The sequence below is a fragment of the Zea mays genome, chromosome 6 (genome assembly GCF_902167145.1).
Source record: "Zea mays cultivar B73 chromosome 6, Zm-B73-REFERENCE-NAM-5.0, whole genome shotgun sequence".
NCBI lineage: Eukaryota > Viridiplantae > Streptophyta > Magnoliopsida > Poales > Poaceae > Zea > Zea mays.
In genome coordinates this window covers 177,924,937-177,945,006 of record NC_050101.1, presented here as the reverse complement: position 1 = coordinate 177,945,006, position 20,070 = coordinate 177,924,937, and the positions used below count along the sequence as shown (strand labels likewise).

At 42.7% G+C, this 20,070-nt stretch overlaps 1 protein-coding gene across 13 annotated transcripts; it reads right to left on the bottom strand.

Moving 5' to 3' along the window:
* Positions 1–6,169: 6,169 nt before the first annotated feature.
* On the bottom strand, positions 6,170–19,777 carry LOC100191988 (root hair specific 17). 13 transcript variants are annotated; one of them, XM_035959369.1, is made up of 12 exons: positions 19,363–19,776; positions 19,162–19,272; positions 18,942–19,044; positions 18,694–18,832; positions 17,652–17,733; positions 17,500–17,576; positions 17,297–17,385; positions 16,203–16,326; positions 16,014–16,078; positions 15,795–15,929; positions 15,181–15,343; positions 6,170–7,565 (listed from the first exon to the last, which is right to left on the bottom strand). In XM_035959369.1, the coding sequence occupies exons 3-12, from the start codon at positions 18,947–18,949 to the stop codon at positions 6,972–6,974; spliced, it is 1,476 nt and encodes a 491-aa protein (XP_035815262.1). In that variant the 5' UTR covers positions 18,950–19,044; positions 19,162–19,272; positions 19,363–19,776; the 3' UTR covers positions 6,170–6,971. The 13 variants fall into 13 exon arrangements, with proteins under 13 accessions (XP_035815262.1, XP_035815263.1, XP_035815259.1 ...); XM_035959370.1 differs by having other exon boundaries at positions 19,162–19,244; XM_035959366.1 differs by having other exon boundaries at positions 15,795–16,078; positions 19,346–19,776.
* Positions 19,778–20,070: the final 293 nt, after the last annotated feature.

Genomic DNA, 20,070 nt, shown 5'->3' with positions numbered 1-20,070 from the left:
TTGGAGGGAAAATACCATTGGCAGAAGGGGACCATAAGTGTTGATCACGAATGTCAGGATCTAGGTTAATATCTTGGAGCAGGTCCTAGAGCAAGAAAAATTCCCCAAAAGCATGAGGTGACAGGTCCCCCTGATATCATTGACCCAGGCAGCTTGGTGCAAAGCATCTCGGACCTTTGTTGTCCTCGCATGTCGCTTGGGTACTGATAGAAACAGTTTAGGAGCTATATCAGCCAAGGATTTCCCATCCAGCCACATGTCCAACCAAAAAACAGTATCTGTGCCATTGCCAATTACAGTCCACACTGAAACAAAGAACATAACAGCTGTTGAAGGGTGAACAACAAAATCCATGCCGGGCCAAAATCGATCAGGCTGGGTTTTCTTGAGTCACAACCACATCATATGTAGGGACCATCCCATCAACTCAAGATTATGAATCCCCAAGCCCCCAATTCAAGAGGTCTACACACCCACTGCCAGCCGACCAAACAATGGCCACCTTTGATATCCTGACTCCCTTTCCAAACGAAGCATCTCTGAATCTTGTTAATGGCTTTGATTACCCAACTAGGACACAATAGAGCAATTATATTATACACTGGGATGGCAGTGAGGGCATATTTAACCAAAACTGCCCGTCCAGCGGGATGAATGAGGGATGCCTTCCAAAGTGGCAGCTGGTCTGCAACTCTATCAATGAGGGGATAGAAATCACCTTTTAGCAGCTTCTTATGGGAGAGCGGTAGCCCGAGATACTTGCAAGGAAATTGTCCAGCCGAATAGGGAAGACTCCTAGAAACTGTTGCCAAGTCTTGATCACTGCACCTGATAGGAACAAAAGAGCTCTTCCTAATATTTGTGACTAGCCCAGAAGCAACACCAAAAATTCTCATAATTTCTTTGATCAAATTCATCTCATCAGGGTGGGGCCTTAAGAAAAGTACCACATGAAAGGGAAATGGCCTTAACCATATTCTCTAATTGATTTTGGTGCTTGATGACCATCACAACCTAGTGGACTAACTTGTTTGCCTAGTCTTTAATTCACAGGTGCATAATATCACTCAACTCAGTTCTAAGACACATATAGCTCAAAACCAACCTTAGTGGAGTGAAACTTGGAAATACAAAGATTACCTAGTTTCATATCTTGGACAAGTTGCAAACACCCCTAGGAATCTATTTGACACATCAAGAAGGGTTGGAAAGCTTAATATCAAAGAGTCAATATTTTGAAGCTAGTTTGAGCAAAATCAGAATCACAAGTTGAAGAAAGCCAAAAGACCAAGAAATGGGACTTGGACGAGTTGGATAGTCGGCAAATATGTTTGTCTAAGTCCAAGGAACATCCTCAAAGATAGCCAAATCAGTTTGAAGAAGAATTGAGAAAAAGGGTTTTTCAGCTTCCAGCCATAGGGGCACCAGACTGTCTGGTGTGCATCGGACTGTCTGGTGGGTCCCTCGGTCCAGGCGCAAAAACAAACAGAGAAGCAGCCAGGCGGGCCGCCAAGGCAAAAGGTTGCACCGGGCATGTCCGGTGTGCACCGGACTGTCCGGTGCGAATTATAGCGACCGCCCCAGCGAACTCTTCAGCTTCGGGAATTTCCCAGCAGAGGGCATCGGACTGTCTGGTGTGCACCAGACAGTCCGACAAATGGTAACCTGCCACCCTGCAACGGTTTGCAATGGCTACCTGCGCACGTGTCAGTGCACTGTCCGTTGTCCGGTGTGCACCGGACAGACACTATTCAGTGTCCGGTGCACCACCCGACAGAAACAGTACAGCTCCTCTCCAACGGTTGTTTTGGTGGTTGGGGGCTATAAATACCCCCCCCAACCAGCACATTGAAGATATAAGACCTACTCCAACCTTTCATACTTCAAGTGCAACCACTCCAAGCATTCAAAGCCAATTCCACACCGCATTTGATCGATTTGAGTTTGAGTGACTTAGCGGCTAGCGCATTTGAGTGTTGTAAGGTCTTATGATCATGTGAGCTTTGATTGTTCTCATTTCTCTCTCGCTCTTATTCTCTTGATTGTAAATTGAGGCAAGAGGCTCCAAAGCTTTATGTGGAGACCCTTGCGGGACTTGGTGTCCCCGAGATAGTGAAGCAAGGCTCAATCGGTCTCCGTGACCGTTTGAGAGAGGAAAGGGTTTAAAGAGATCCGGCCTTTGTGGCCTCCTCAACAGGGACGTACATCCTTCGGGGTGGAACCTCGGGAAACAAATCACCGTGTCTATTTATGTTGGCCATTACTTTGTGATTTGCTTCCTCCCTCTTCTTTCTCTCTAAGTTCTCTTGCCCGTGTTTGTTTTGAGTTGGCTCCCAAAGTTATCTGCAATGATTGAGCAACTCTAGGAAAGAAGAACTCTCTTCCGCACTCCGATTTCCTTATCACTCTTTCTAAACCCTAACCTCGGATCAAAGTTTATGTTCAAAGTTATAATTTTCCGGTTTTGCCTATTCACCCCCCCCCCCTCTAGGCGACTTTCAATTGGTATCAGAACCCGGCACTTCAATTAGAGCTTAGTCGCTCGAAGTGATGTCGGATGAACACGCCAAGAACGAGGTGCCCACCGGGGCAAAGCCTGAGACTTCGGGAAAGAAGCATGAAGGCAAGACTTCATCAAAGGAGATCAAGCTATCCGGTGACAAGCACAAGGAGGACAAGGAAGAGTCCGCCGGCTCCATCAAGTCACACAAGAAAGATGGCAAGAAGAAGAAAAAGATGAAGAAGGTGGTCTACTACAAGACCAACTCCTCCGCGCCATCGACATCTGACGCCGAGTCGACATCCTCCAAACGCCAAGAGCACAAAAAGAGTAACAAAATTCCTTTCTGTTACCCTCGCACTTCTAAACGTACCAATCTCATTTCTGTTCCTTTAGGCAAACCACCATATTTTGATGGTGATGATTATTCTATGTGGAGTGAAAAAATGAGATATCACCTAACTTCACTCCACGAAAGCATTTGGAATGTTGTTGAGTTTGGAGCGCAGGCACCACAGGTGGGCGATGAGGACTACGACTCCGATGAGGCCGCCCAAATGAGGCACTTCAACTTCCAAGCCACCACTATACTTCTCGCTTCTTTGTGTCAGGAGGAGTACAACAAGGTGCAAGGGTTGAAGAGCGCCAAGGAAATTTGGGACGTCCTCAAGACGGCACATGAAGGTGATCGTGTCACCAAGATCACCAAGAGGGAGACGATCAAGTGAGAGCTCGGTCGGTTCGTCCTCAACAAGGGAGAAGAGCCGCAAGCAATGTACAACCGGCTCAAGACGATGGTGAACCAAGTCCGCAACCTTGGGAGCACCAAATGGGATGACCATGAAGTCGTCAAGATCATCCTTAGGTCACTTATTTTTCGCAATCCTACACAAGTTCAACTAATCCGTAAGAATCCTATGTATGAGCAGATGTCTCCCGAGGAGGTGATTAGCAAGTTTGTGAGCTTTGAACTTATGGTCAAAGACTCCAAACACATTGCAAACTTGGAGCAAGGAGCCGCCTCCACACTGGAGCCATAACCCGTTGCATTCAAGGCAACGGAGGAAAAGAAGAAGGAACCCATGCCAACCAAAAGGGTTCCAATTGATGCCTCCAAGCTTGACAATGAGGAGATGGCTCTTATCATCAAGAGCTTTTGGCAAATCCTCAAGCAAAGAAAGGGGAAGGACTACAAACCCCGCACCAAGAGGGTTTTCTACCGATGTGGTAAGCCAGGTCACTATATTGCTAAATGTCCATGTGCTAGTGTCAGTGACAGGGATGAGGACAAAAAGGGAAAGAAGAAGATAGAGAAGAAGAAGTACTACCACAAGAAGAAGGATGCCGAGGCGCATGTTGTGAGAGAGTGGGACTCCGACGAAAGCTCCACCGACTCCTCCTCCGACGAGGACGCCGCCAACATCGTCATTAACAAAAGGACTTCTCTTCCCCAATCTCGGCCACAAGTGTTTCATGGCCAAGGAGGCCAAGAGGAAGGTAACACCTAGAACCACCCCCAAGTATACTACTTCTGATGATGAGGGTGATTCTAGTGATGATGAGAAAGACCTATCTTTGTTTTTCCAAGGTCTTTCTCAAAAACAAATTGATAAGGTCAATGAATTAATAAATTTTATTAATGAAAAGGATGATGTCTTGGAATGCAAAGAAGTACTTCTCACAAAAGAACATGGTAAATATGTTAAGCTTGAGAAGGCCTTAGCTCATGAGAAAGAAAAATGCAAAACCTTGACTATTGAGCTAAAAACTTGCAATGATTAAATTTCTTGTCTTAAAACTGAAAATGTGAAATTAATTGCTAAGATTGAAGAATTGAATGCTTGCCCTACCTCTACATCTACCATTAGGCATGTTACTATTTGCACTAGATGTAGAGATGATGATGTTGATGCTATCAATGATCACCTTGTTTTGATTAAGAACCAAAATGATCATATAGTAAAATTAGATGCTAAAATTGCCGAGCATGAGCTTGAGAATGAAAATTTTAAATTTGCTCGTAGCATACTTTATAATAGGAGACGCCCTAGCATTAAGGATGGTGTTGGCTTCCAACATGGGAGTCAAGATAACACCAAGCTTAATACCCATGGAAACAAACTTTCTCAATTTGTTAAGGGCAAAGCTCCCATGGTTCAGGATAGAGAAGGTTACATTTTATACCCTGAAAACTATCCTGAGCATAAGATTAGAAGAGTTCATGCTAAAAAGACTCATATTGATCATCGTGCTTATACTTATGCAAATGAAGCATCTAGCTCTAGGCATTCTACCTCACATGCTAAGAATGTTAAAATGTCTAAAAAGAAGATTGTTGATGCATCTCATGAGCCTAAGCTTTCATTTAAGACTTTTGATGCATCTTATGTGCTTACTAACAAATCAGGCAAGGTAGTTGCCAAATATGTTGGGGGCAGGCACAAGAGTCCAAAGACTTTTGTCTGGGTACTCAAGGTGCTTGTTTCTAATGTGAAAGGACCCAAGACCGTTTGGGTACCTAATGACAAGGCCTAAATTTATGTTGTAGGTTTATACATCCGGAGGATCAAGTTGGATAATTGACAGCGGGTGCATAAACCATATGACAGGGGAGAAGAGAATGTTCTCCTCATATGAGAAAAATGAAGATCCCAAAAAACAATCACATTCCCGCTGAGATGTTGTCCCCAAGAGGTTATTATAGAACTCCCAGACTGCGTCCTTCTTCTCTTTTTGGTCCGTAGTAACTCAGTTTTCCACCAACACTTTGGCCATGAATTTTTTTCTTCCGATACCGAGCATGATGCTGAAAGTAAGAGGTATTAGCATCTCCCTCTCTCAGCCACTGCAACCTAGATCTCGTTCTAGCGATGGTTCTCTCCAAGGAGGTTGAGTTCCAAACCACTAAACCCGCCATGGTAAACCCTCTTGCGCACCCTGCAAGGCGTGACTAACTGCCATTTTTAGGCCAAATCGATCAAAACCCTTGCACACCCCGCAAGGCATGACTAACTGTTGGTTTTGAGGCCAACCCGGTCAAAACCCTCTTGCATGTTGCGCGCGGTGTGACTCGCCAATGTCAACGTATGTTCGACCTCCGCTAAGCTCTTCACACCTTTCGCATGCCCGCGCACTGGCCGCCTATTCAAAACTTACAATCGTCTTCTTCCTTGACTTGGCCCACCATGTAGTACTCTTGCTCATCATATGCACGATGTAGATCACCCATGGCATCGCACGGACTCCTCAGGTCCCTCGGTCCCAAGCCTCTATGGTGTTGTTTGGTTCAAGAAATGTAACGCAAATGGTAATGGTAATGGTTTACGTTTGATTACTAGCGGTAACAAATTTGAATAGGCTGGTATCAATTTTTAGTATGGTATCTGATTACGGTTGGACTAAAACAAACATGATTTAACGTTATCAGTTACCCATTACGTTACAAATTTGTGAACCAAACGGCACCTATGTTCATCCTTCACCGCCCTTGGTCCATTGGCATTAACACCTTGCTTGACCTTCAACGCATGACATCGACCACCATGCTGCATCTATCACCATAGCATGTTGCATGTGTGCATGATCACGTATATATGTGCATAGCATGTTGCGAGCGAGCATGAGCGCAGCAGAAGTGGATCTACACTGATACCATGAAAGAGTTCAAACGACTGACACAATACATGGTTTGCATTAATATGTGTTGTGTACATATATACAAGTACAAAGGACTGTTATCTCTTTCTAAAGAAACTAAAAAAACAAAATAAAAATAAGAAAAAATATTGGAATTCTAGATTTTTCGAAATATTCAACCAAGTGTGAGGCTACAAACAAGGAGAACAAATCAATACAGTTACATGCTGCCATGGACCTCGAAGGAGCCCGGAATTAGGCCAACTCCAGCAACCCGGAATTAGGCCAACTCCAGCAACGTCGTGCATGCAGGCGTGTATAACACTGTTTTGCACTATAGATGTATTGTTGCAGAGAGAACTTTGAAATAGGGAGTGGGATAGGGAGCCTGGAGATAGTCGACTTTTTAGCATTACGGTGAATTGCAAAAATCAAAACTGGGGAAGTTCCAGTTCCAGGACCAGGAACGCATGAATTCAACCAGATATGTATAGTGAGGAACAGCAAATAACTCCAACAGAACTGAAGCCACCAAACACTCAGCTATAGCATATGGGGTAAAGATCTCCAATTGTAGTAGCCACATAGTTCATGACGTTCGTATGATTTTTCTTCCACAGAACTCTACATGACAATGTAAACCTATCCAAAATCTGGTTCTGACCCTCCCAGACTAAGAATCTCAACAACTAAATCTTGAGTCGAACATAATCGCCTACAGAGATCTGGAGCCATCAATCCTTCCTCCAATGATGTCATTCGCAGGTCTGTGACAAACAATCTGTTCTCAATCAATAAACCTTTGATAACTCAGTTCCACCAGCCAACTCTCGGTTTAGCTGGTGGAGTCAGTTTGATTAGTAGCTTCCACTTCTACATCTTCTTTATTATGGAACCAACTTTCAAGGACATCATTTACACTGTTGTGTGGGCACCGGTCAGCATGATTCCTAGCTTTCGTCTGGCAGAAGCACTCTGGCCATGGGTTTGTGTAGAAAGACTCTGGATGGATGCGCTTGTGGGGGGCGCCAAAATGGGTGAGCATGACCTGCCTGACCCTCTCCTCAAATGCAGATGTGTGCCCTTCCTCCCTGTCCATGAATATCCGAGCAAGGGCCTTCTTGTTTGGTGTGATCGTGGTTCGGAAACCATAGTATAGACGATGACCCATGAGATTGTCTGCGAAGTTGCTCGGACCATCATATATAAAAATGTCCGACAGGAGACAGACCATGTAATCAACTGCTGACCCTGCTAGCCCTCGGATATTTTCTTCCAGCTTTCCACTTCTGATCATACTATGGTTTTTAAGACGTGGAAACATAGCCTTGAATGGCTTCATGAAGTGTTTCCCACCAAAGAGCTTGCCAGGAGCAAGGTAAATCCATGTTGAGTTATCAAATCCCGTAGCACGTAGAATAAGACCTACCTGCAAGACAATACAAAATAGAACAGTTTTCCGTTATTTATGGAAAGATTTATTCATCAGAAAAGTCGGTTATGATGGCTATGACATTTATTTTTCATATATTGTCATCCCACATTTTTGTGCTTTAAAGAAATGATATTTCAAGGAACAAGGTCTATTGTGGACCTCAAAGTAACCATTGCCATGTGTGGGCCAAAATGTACAGCCTAGTCTGAGGGCCAAAGTTCTCTGGTGCTCTGGTTTTGTGGTTTGCGGACCAGAAAGGTAGGCATGCATGGACTTGCATATTTGATATTTTTATATAACTTTCAGCTTTTCATAGGAGGAGACCTCAATGGTCATGTAGTAAACAAATGCAGGCTATGAGTTGGTTCATGGGGGTTTTGGGTATAGTAGTAGGAATCAAGAGGGAGAAGAAATCTTAGACTTTGTTGTAGCCTACGACTTGATGATAGCCAACACTTTCGTTCGGAAGAGAGAGTCCCATTTGGTGACCTTCAGCAGTGGCCATCACAGGAGTCAGATTGACTTTGTTCTCACAAGAAGAGAGGACAAACGGGCATGCTTGGATTGCAAGGTGATACCTGGCGAGTGTGTTGTTTCTCAACACAAGCTGGTGGTGGCTGACTTCAGTTATCGGATTCGTTGCCGTGTGGATAAGCAAACAAAAATTGCGAAAACAAAGTGGTGGAAACTCAGAGGAGGGCACTCAAAGGCTTTCAATGAAAGGCTTATCGCAGAAGGCACTTGGATTGAAGAAGACGCGAACAGTATGTGGGTGAAGATGGCAACTTGCATTAGGAAGTTGGCGTCAGAGGTGTTTGGAGTGACCAAGGGAAGCAGAAGTGAGCCTAAAGATACTTGGTGGTGGAATGAGGAGGTACAAAAGGCAATTAAGGATAAGAAAGAGTGCTACAGACAATATCACCCGATCTGCCTTCTGAATGTGGATTTTAAAATTTTTACCAAAGTGTTGTCTAATAGACTTTCCTCTGTAGCCAAGGTGGTGATAGGGGGCAATCAAACTGGTTTTATCAAGGATAGAAATATCCTGGAAGGGGTGCTAATTCTTCACGAGGTGGTTCATGAGTTGAAAAGGAAAAACAAAAAGGGGTTGATCTTGAAGATTGATTTTGAGAAAGCATATGACAGTCAGATGGGATTTCTTGGAGGAGGTTATGAGAGCTAAAAGGTTCCCGTATAAGTGGGTGGAGATGGTGATGAAAACAGTGGTGAAGGGGAAGGTTTGTGTGAATGTGAATGGTGAAAGAAGCAATTTTTTCAGAACCTTCAGGGGGCTGAGGCAGGGTGACCCTTTATCTCCCCTTCTGTTCAATATAGTGGCCGATGCTCTCAGTATTATGATTGATACTGGAGTTAAGAAAAATCATATTACAGGGGTTTTATCTGATATTTTACCAGGGGGGATTTCGCACATCCAGTACGCTGATGATACGATTATTATGATTGATGGGTCTGAGAAATCTATTCTCAACTTGAAGACTATCTTATACTGCTTTGAATGGTTATCTGGTTTGAGAATAAATTTTCACAAGAGTGAAGTGTATGTCTTTGGGTTTGAAAAGGATGAAGAAAGGAGGGCCAACATGCTTAATTGTGCGCTGGGATCCTTTCCAATGAAATATTTGGGTATTCCTGTCTCCGACAGAAGATTGAAATCATCAGATGTAGGTTTCATCTTAGAGAAAATGGGAAAAAGACTGGATCCGTGGAAAGGGAAACACTTATCTAAAGGGGGCAGACTTATTTTGACTAATTCATGTTTGAGTAGTTTGCCTACATACACTATGGGATTCTATCTGCTTCCTAAGGATATTCATAAGAAAATGGACCGAATCAGATCTAACTTCTTCTGGCAAGGAGCTGAGAAGAAAAATAGTTTCCATATGGCTAAATGGGACATGGTGACCAGACCAAAAGATCAAGGGGGTCTTGGGGTGGCTGATACCAGTTTGATGAATGAATGCCTTTTGGTCAAATGGATTTGGAAGATCACGCAGGGCTCTGATGATATTTGGTTTAAACTTATCAAGGCAAAGTATATGCCTGAGGGCAACTTCTTTATATCCAAAAACAGAGGTGCTTCTCAGTTTTGGCAAGGCTTGCACAAAGTGAAACATTTATTCAAATGGGGGGCGGTTAATACTGTTAACAATGGGGAGGGGACCTTTTTTTGGAAAGATACTTGGCTAGGGGAAGTTCCTTTAGAAATTAAATACCCAAGGTTCTTCGATATCTGCAAGGACAAGGATGTTCTTGTAAATGAGTGCTATGATGAGGAGGACTGGAGCATGGAGTTTCAGCGTCCTCTATTAGCTGAGGATCTTAACATGTGGGAAGAGTTGCAAGCGGATCTGCAAGAGCAGGTCCTGCGGCCTGAGAGGGATGTTGTGCTCTGGAGTTTGGATAGCTCTAAGAACTTTACTGTTAATTCATTATATAAGTTTAGAACTGACGGAGGTGTAAGGAATAATGTGCTTAAAACCATCTGGAAGTGCGGGTTGCCTTTGAAAATTAAGATTTTCCTTTGGCAATTATACAATAGGAAAGTACAGGCTGCTACTGTGTTAAAAGAGAGGGGTTGGAAGGGGAGTAGCCGATGTGTTCTCTGTCAGGATAAGGAGTCTATTGATCACATTTTCTTTAGATGTGTTCTGTCAAAGTTTCTTTGGAAATGCTGGAACCAGATTTTTAATTGGGATAGTGTTCCTTTTTATGTGGAGGACTTATTTTATAAGCATGAATTCATGGAATGTATGGGTACTCGTAAACAAAGTTTATTCCTGTTAGCGGCTATGGTGTGGGCCATTTGGAGAAATCGGAATAAAATGGCTATGGAAGTCTTTCCCCATCTGTACTACAAAAATTTTATATGACGTGATTGCTTACCTGCAGTATTGGGGGACAAAGGCAAAGGCAAAGGAGAAAGCTGGGCTGGACAAGATGGTGGATTCGATGAAGCGATGGTTGCATGACTTCAAGCCAAGGCGGGATGCAGTGTCAGACATTGGTGTCGTATGATATCTGTCTGTTTGTGCTGACCGGTGGAACGGCGGTAGGTTCTTGGGGAGTGGCGTTCATCTTTGAGCTGTGCGCTGGAACTCCTCTGTATTTTTGTCAGGCCGGCGTGAGTTGTCTGCTTAGCTTTTGTGTTGCTCATTCGGTGCTTCCCCAGAGATGGATGTGTGTAAGTTGAGATGATCGGATTCTGTAGGTTGGCTGCGTTTTGCTGCTCATTGGATGCCATAAAATGGTAGCTGACCAGGGAGCTGTCTTTTTTTCAGACCTTTTTTGGTTCTGGTGTGTGTGGCGTGAATGGTCACTTGGGTCAGGTTCAGGTTTTTGTCCTGACTAGTTTTTAGGCCTTGTGGTTGCTGTCTTGCAGTGCGTGGAGGCGTGCTTTGTTCCTGCTGCTTCAGTAGCTTAATAGAGGTTTGTTTTGCTGTCAGTGTAAGCTGGTGTCCCCAGTAGTCTGTCTTGTGTGACATTGTATCAGCTTTCTTAAAAGCGGAGTAATAAAATACTCATTTCAAAAAAAGAGTGTTACAGACGTTTATACCATGACAAGAATGCAGACAACGAACAAAGATACAAGGTGGCAAAGAAGGTCGCGAAGAGAGCTGTGAGTGAGGCAAAGGGCCGAGCCTATGAGGGTCTTTACCAAAAATTGAGTACAAAGGAAGGAGAGAGAGAAATCTATAAGATGGCTAGGTTTTGTGAGAGGAAGACAAGGGACCTCAATCAAGTTAAATGTATTAAAGACGAGATGGATCAACTCTTGGTGAAGGGAGAAGACATCAAGCATAGGTGGCGGGGATACTTTGACAACCTGTACAATGGGGGGAATGAGATGGATATCTAGTTGGACGACTCCTTTGATGACACAAATAGACGCTTTGTGCGTAGGATTCATGAAACTGAGGTTAGAGAAGCTTTAAAGAAGATGAAAGGGGGCAAAGCGATGGGCCCGAATGGTATCCCAATAGAGGTGTGGAAATGCCTCGAGGATATAGCTATAGTTTGGCTAACCAAACTGTTCAACCATATCTTTCGGGAGAACAAGATGGAAGAAGAATGGAGGAAAAGCACTTTAGTACCAATCTTCAAGAATAAGGTTGATATCCAAAGTTGTACTAACTACCGCGAGTTTAAGCTGATGAGCCACACGATGAAGTTATGGGAGAGAGTTATTGAGCATCGGTTGAGAGGGATGACGCATATCACTGTGAACCAATTTGGGTTCATGCCCGGAAGGTCAGCCATAGAAGCAATCTTCTTACTTAGACAAGTAATGGAGCGGTACAGGGAGCAAAAGAAGAATCTGCACATGGTTTTCATCGATCTGGAGAAGGCCTATGATAAAATACCCAGGAATCTTTTGTGGTGGGCTTTGGACAAGCATAAAGTTCCAACAAAGTATGTTGCCCTCATCAAGGACATGTATAACAAGGTTATGGCTAGTGTTCGAACAAATGATGGCGATACAGATGAGTTTCCTATTAAGATAGGACTACATCAAAGGTCAGCATTGAACCCTTATCTTTTCGCCCACGAGAGATATACAAGATGATATCCTTTGGTGTATGCTTTTTGCCGACAATGTAGTGCTAGTGGATGCAAGTCGGGAGGGAGTCAATAGGAAGCTAGAGTTGTGGCGACGAACCCTAGAGTCGAAAGGCTTTAGAATTAGTAGGACTAAAACTGAGTATATGAGGTGTGATTTTGGTACTCCTAGACATGAGGATGGAGATGTGAGTTTGGAAGGTCATGTAGTACCTAAGATACTTTTCTATACTTGGGATCGATGTTACAGAGAAATGGGGATATTGATGAAGATGTCAGCCATAGGATTAAAGCGGGATGGATGAAGTGGTGCCAGGCATTTGGAGTTCTATGTGACAAGAGGGTACCACAAAAGGTTAAAGGCAGGTTCTATAGGACAGCAATTAGACCTGCAATGTTATATGGAGCAGGGTGTTGGCCTAATAAAAGACGACATGTTCAACAATTAAGTGTAGCGGAGATGCGTATGTTGTGTTGGATCTGTGGACATACAAGGTTGGACCGAGTGAGGAATGATGAGATTCGTGATCGGTTAGGAGTAGCTCCAATTGAAGAAAAACTTATCCAACATCGATTGAGATGGTTCGGACATATCCAGAGGAGACCTTTAGATGCACCAGTGCATAGAGGCATCGTAAGACAAGACAATAATGTGAAGAAAGGCAGGGGCTGACCAAAGCTATGGGATGAGGCAATCAAAAGAGAGCTGAAAGAATGGGATGTTCTAGAAGAGTTGTGTTTGGATAGAAGGGCGTGGAAAGAGGCTATCCATGTGCCGGAATCTTGATTTAGGCTCTACCCCTACCCTCTCTAGTTCTCCGCTTGTTTCCTCTAGCTGGTGAGTCTTGTTGGGTTTCAACTCTAGCCTACCCCAACTTGCTTGGGATTAAAAGGCTTTGTTGTTGTTGTTGTTTGTAATCAAAATCATTCATTTAATGGGTGCATCTAGTCAAAGAACCCTAAAGTTGGATGTTTGGAAGCTCCATTAGAAAAGCATACTTATAGAAGCTTAAAATTTTGAACTTTGCCACGCCCATACTTAGACTGATATACATCCATGCCAAGTTCAAACTCAATCCAGAATAAGGTATACAAAAATGACAAGCTGAATTTGTCATTTTTGTTTACATTACCCAGACTGAGTTTAAATCTGAAACTTGACATACATATATGTCATAACATGATGAAGTATGGTTGTGCCTAAGTTTGAAGTTTCATTTTTGGAAATATTCCAACCATACTTTTCATTTATACCATCAACATATATGTCAATGATATATAGGACCAGACCCCATATGTTATTGCCTAGCTAGATGGTATAAACGAAAAGTGCATATAACTTGGCGGTATGGATGCAAATCAACCTTTCATTGAAGCTTCTAGGTATGTTTTTTTATTAAATTTTCAAATTTCCAACTTTTAGTGTGTGTTCACCCAAGATGCCCCCTCATTTAGTAGACAATATATGGCATTCAAACAATCATAGAGACAATATATGACATTCAAGCAATCATAGATACTAGAATAGCATACATAAAAGTCATGATTCATGAATAGCGGAAACAATATGATGTAGATCACAGATCACGTGGGTCTTGCTTTTAGTGGAAGGATAAATTGTCCACAATACATAACAGAAGGTACAAACAATCGCAAGTACTCCCACCGTCCCAAATTGTAGATCGTTCTAGCCCTCCTTTTCCGTCCACATTCATATACGTGTTGATGAATCTAGACACATATATGAACCACATCCATAGAATAGTGTGTGTATCTATTCAAATGCTAGAACACTTACAATTTGGATAGTGTATCTATTCATATACATGTTGATGAATCTAGACACATATATGAACCACATCCATAGAATAGTGTATGTATCTATTCAAATGCTAGAACAACTTACAATTTGGAACGGAGGGAGTATGCAGCAAGAACAAGTATTCATGTTATGTAATTTAGTAACCCATTGCTGGTCACTTAAACAGAACTAGCAGGGTGTCCGTGCTTTGCTATGGAACATGCAATGTTATGTGTTATCTTATTATTAGAGAGGAGATGGAGGACGTTGAGTTGTGTTTGGATTCTAAATTGGTGCTAATTCTGTTGTCGTAGGAAGTTGACGGTGCTGGGAGATCAAGCACTTACGATCGCCTCTCTGAGATGCAGGGCCAAGCTTGGCAATACCCTTGAGCCAGAATCTATCGTCAGCAATTTTTAAGGAAACAAAGGGTTAGTTTGAACGATAATACTATCCGGCGCCATGCAGTGTAGCTCTGCCGCAATGTTGGCTGGCTGTTGAGAAAGACGCCAAATGCAACCTCGACCAAATGCCTACGACAGCTAACACACAGTCAGATATCATAATTGTTACAAAGTTAGAATTAAGGCGAGTGGACATTTTTTCCCAGTGGATGGTAGGCTTGTCGAATCTAACGCTAGGTATAGATGTCGAAACATGACGGACTCACCCGGTGGCCCGTAGTACAGCATGCTTTTGGTCCAGCTATGCCTAGTGCGTTGGCAACTTGGTATGGCTTGACAGCCTAGGCTGGTCACATCCTGATTTTCTATTATATCAATATATACTTTTGTACCATACTATATGAAACAGGATGCCAACCAACTTGGCACAAATGAAACAACGTTCTGCTGGTTAGCCCAGGCTTATGCGCACTGGGAGCGTGGGGGTTTGAATCCCAGGCGTGTCCTCTGATTTGTGCTATTTTTTGCGTACAAGGCGAAGGGGTCTCCAAGGGGAGCATGCGAACGCGAAAGCGGCAGAAGGATCGGGTCGGGGAACGCACAAACTCCCTCTTTAAAGGAGTGGAGAAATGCAATATAAATATAAAAACGTACCCACGGAGCTAAGCTGCAAAAAATGCACTAGCATGCGCTTACCTGACTAGGTACTGAGCCAAATTTGTACCCCCATCCACAGCAATTAACTTTTAGTGTCAGCACACAATTAGATTATATATTAGCACTAGACACAAACATCAGGAACAATGTCTATAAGAAGAATCAGTACCTCTTCTGGAGTTAAAGGGCACTTTCCAATGAGCCTTCTTTCCCTGTAGTCAGGTGTGTTTCCTGGAAAATATTTGCCCCAATACCTCAACAGCAATGGAAAATATTTGTTCCGATGCCTCAACAGGATTTCCTGTTCTTCAGGTGTGAATATGTCGAAGCACCTGCAGTATTCATTTTGGAAGTAAGGTCTGTTCATGTCTAGCAACACAAAAACGAAATTGCATCCCAAGACATGCAAGTAATAACCACTGCATATAACAGATTTTCATGTATAGGTTATCAACAATAGTGAGAAGTAATGAATCAAATAGAGAATAGTTTTCTAAAATTCTAGTATCAAGGATTGAAAATGGCCACTATAACTTCATCTTAACAATTTGATACCTATGAATGACTAAATGTTATGAGTTCCACGTAAGGGCCATGTTTGGCCCCCGTCAAAGACTTTCCTAAGCCTACAACAACAAAGCCTTTTTAGTCCCAAATAAGTTGGGGTATAGGCACTTTCCTAAGCCTACTACAGAAAAAAAAAGATCCAGAGATAAGCTTCTGTATCAATGGATACACTTCAGCATTAAGCAATCATACACTATGGTTTGACCAAAGTCTTACCCAGCATATGCAAGCACATCCAGCTCAAACCGAAGATGAATTGACATGAAATGGCCTTCTGAATGGAGCTTATTCGCTATATCACTACTTGTTTTCATGATACTTGGCTTAAATCGTAGTGCGTGATAATTCACCCTGCATCTCAATCTCTGGAACTCTGGATCATCAATTTTTTCTGCCAAACGGTGTGAAAATGGAGTTAAATATATTGCACCATACTTCCTTAGTCTCTCCAAAGCAGTTGTTCTGTACCAAGTAACGGGTGCATCTCTAGGAGGTAAAATCTGCAAGGACAAAAAGTGTTCCATAAGTGTAGAATATCCAGAAAAAAATTGACTTTTCAAAGATAGAAAAAGTTACTTTAGTACAGCTAAATTTAGTGTCCTACTGTGCTCTGAATATATTCACCTTATATGCTTTGAGCTTCTTGGTCTTTCCTTGTGCAGTGATTTTTGGAATGCTCATGACAATTCGAACATCATATTTCAATGTGTTGATGAAGTGGGGAACATCATATATATCTACAAAACCACTGGTCCCATACATAAATGGAAAAAAATAAGTAAACACCAACCAAGAACAATATTCTGGATCATTCAACGTAAACAAGGTGAACAAGAAGGTAATTACAAAGCCAGAGAAGAAGTTAACTCAATATAAATGTAGAAAATGAGACCTCATTATAATTACCAAATAAAGTATCTTGCAAGTAGTGCAGCATACTAACATGCAATGGCCACCTTACCATTTGAAAACCATAGTCAGGTATTTTAACTCTTAGTTTTGGGTTTGTCCAACTGATTTTCACCATAACTTCTAACATCTTCAAAATGGCATTACCCAAAAACGAAAATAAGGATTTCAAATTGGGTCAATAATATCTGCATTGTTAGAATGTTTGACAGAAAAGTTTCAGTTTTTACAACTTAGCTCACAATTCATTTTCTAGTAATACTATGAACAAATTTCAGGAAGGATGCTGAAAAGGTGACATAAGGGTTCGTAGACTATAATGTAACTGCAAAAATTCCTCCTAGAGTCCTATAACAATGAACTCATCTTAAGATTCTTAACTGTAAAAGTTCCTCCTACAGTCCTACTATAACAATTAACAAACTAATCTTTCCAAACAAATTCTAACCCTGCAAATTTTAATAAATTAATTTATATAGACACCTTTTCAGCATTCTAGAAGTATGCTACTTTCCAATAACCTGACTAGTGGTTACGAAGTGCTAATTATCTACTATCACCTGGACCCAAATACTTCTACAAAGTTAATCAACATGACTACATAAAACACATGGATTATGTCAATATCTTATGGTAATACCAAGTACATTAGGCATAAAAAGCACTTTGGGGGGGGGGGGGGGGCTGCTTTTACTTTGTTGGAAGAAAAAAATACTGCTCAAACAGAAGGAATAATAAAGAGCACAGGTTTTGTGGTAACTTTGCATGCAATGATCTTCCTGCATCATAGACATTTCAGACAGACGTACCTCTCATCGTGCCAAAATGAATTTGTGTCTAACTCTGGCAGCACTAGTGTAGCATTCATGATTCGTGCTACGACAACAGCATTACATATCTACAAAATCAAGGCAGAAGTAATCTTAAATCTCTCAGCTATGTTGCCATGAATACACAAAACTTGCATGGTTAACTATGCTACTTTAGAGACAGTTTTTTATATTAGTCATACTGCACTGCGTTGTTGGGTCAAGCCGCCGTTGCACCAGACACGCAAGTACCCATTGCTCTCAGATTCAGCTGGTGGGGCTGCAAGTAGAGAGATTGCATTTCAGAATTTCATTTTGCCATCACTCAGAATGGCATAGGACTGGATAAACTTACGAGGCCAACAGATGCGTGGTGCAGAAGATGCTCTCCAACCATTTGAATCTACGGTTCTCCACAACTCATTTGCAACAACATCCTTGAGTAGTAGCACTGATATCAGTACAAGATATAGTTTGATAGAAAATTCAAATAAATGTTGTACATACAATTCAATTCCATGCATATAGCATAACTCAATCAGTGATGCACCAAAAATTTGTCTCAGACAAATTGGGCCATTTATTTTTAACATTATTCCTTATATGATGCATAGATCCATACGTTGTGCTGACTTGATTTTAATAGTTATGTATCAAATCCTTACTCCAGTCTTTTCATCAGAATCAATAAACAGTAGTGATGCATCGATGCATCACTTCCCTAACAGCCTACAGCTAGCAAAACTGAGGTTATGAAACATCATGTGCCAACTGTCAATTTTACAAATGCCCTTACATTTATGTCGTAACCTGCTGGCCTGCGTCAATGTTTACAGGTCTACTATAATGCAGTAAACTAATTGTTTATGTTTCTCAGTTTTTCACAGGAACAGTAAGCTACATCCTTGGGGGTGCTGATTAAGCAAAATAATAGTTATGGAGAAGTTGGATCTCACACAACTTTGGAAAGAACTATCGCAACTTACTGCAGTCTGCAGGTAAGCCCATCAGTAATACTCTGTAACCATATTAGGTGCTTCTGCGTTGGATACAGTTTACAATCTTGCTTACAATCTCTTGAACAAGGAGTATGTATTTGTTACATATATATTATAGCAACTTTTCCATCCGTTTCAAACAACATGATTCATGCTTATTGCTTAGGCATATACACTGCCCAATTATGTCAATTTTTGCAGAATAGTTCGTTTTAGATGGTCCATTAGAGATTTTCTTTGCAAAGTACCTTGGTTAGCACCAGCACCTGCATAGCCATAGCCTCTCACCTTTCACTCTTAACTCTCATGACATTGCTATCGGTCTTCTCTCCAGTGGCAAGCAGAACAAACAGCACAACGAAATCACTATAGAAACAAGCATGAGTGACGCGAGCACACCTGGACCCTGTAGGTGCTGAGGAGGCCAACGGAGAAGGACGACCAGAGGCAGATGGTGCCTGTGACCAGTGCCGTTACAGCTAGCCACAGCAGTGCCGATCCACGGTGCCGGCGCAGTAACGTCTCTCTGCCGAGGGCCCTGCGAGGTTCGCCGAACCAATCGAATCAGCAGCACAAAGTAGACCACAATTAAAAAAATAGCGGGAAATAAATTGGGGGCGGATTGCCGCTGGAAGCAGGCGGCTCACCTGCGCATTGGGATCAGGTGTCTAGGATTTGGTCGTGCCGCGTGCGAGGGGTTCGGATCTTGACGGAGGCGAGAGCTGCGGCAGGTGGTGGACTAGGGTAGGCCTAATAAAAAAAATTCAATACGCTATAGGGTAAAAACAATACACAATTCGGTAATACACCAGCATAATATAATTTTCCAACAATTCGGATATAAAGTATCTGGAAAGGTCTCATAACCTCGCCAATCCAACAAAATAGTTGAAAACTTGCTCAAATGGCATCTCGATTTCAGTAAGGCACAGTTCACACTTCCACAATCCCTAAAATGGCATCTCAATTTCACAACCCCTAATCACAGATCACAATCCCTAAGGCGCGTATCATAGATGCGTAAGCTCAAATGCACATGAACAGAACTCACCAAGATTTAGGACTTACGGTTAGGGACTTAGGGGAAGGAGGCTCGGTCGGCGGCGCAACACCAAGTCACGAGCAATCTGTCCAAATCGAAACACGAGGTTACCAGCGAGAGGAAGCGGACGACGGCGCAACTCGCTGCAGGGCGTTGGGCATCGGCAGCCGTTCGACGGTGGGTGCGGGACAGCGGCGCTCGCTGCAGGGCACGAGTCGCGCGACTTCGCCAGGCGGCGACGCTCGCTGCACGGCGCCTGGCGACGGTGCTCGCAGTCGCTAGGGATTGGGGGCGGCCTGGCGGCGAAGGTCCCTGTCGCTGGGGGTTGGGGTGGCGGCTAGGGTGAACCGGTGAAGAACGAAGCTGAATAGCAAAGTGCGAAACACTGGCGGCTGACCACGGGGTACGGCGCTATCTCCCACCATTCCTCTCCCAAATCCACTGTTCGCACTTTCTATTCATATTTAAATACCTTCTCTTCAATTATTCTTGGGAAATTTGGATCCATACCATTAAAAGATCACCACTTTGGATCCATACCATTATTATCTCACTTACATGTGGGTCCACATGAGTCAATGACATGTGGGGTTCATGGTATATATCTAAAGTTTGGATCTTTTAATGGTATAGATCCAATTGTTCCATTATTCTTCCTCTATTTCTCCTCCTCTCCAACCATTCTCTCTATTCAGTTCCTCTTTAATCTTTAACTGAGCTATTTGCTTTTTATA

Bases quoted from the DNA above. Each gene is read 5' to 3' on its own strand.
- LOC100191988 (XM_008649091.3), bottom strand. The intron at 15,344-15,794 runs GTAAGACTTTGG...TGAATACTGCAG, and splicing joins GATGTGCTTGCATATGCTGG to GTGCTTCGACATATTCACAC. The intron at 7,566-15,180 runs GTACTGATTCTT...ATTGTCTTGCAG, and splicing joins GCCCTTTAACTCCAGAAGAG to GTAGGTCTTATTCTACGTGC.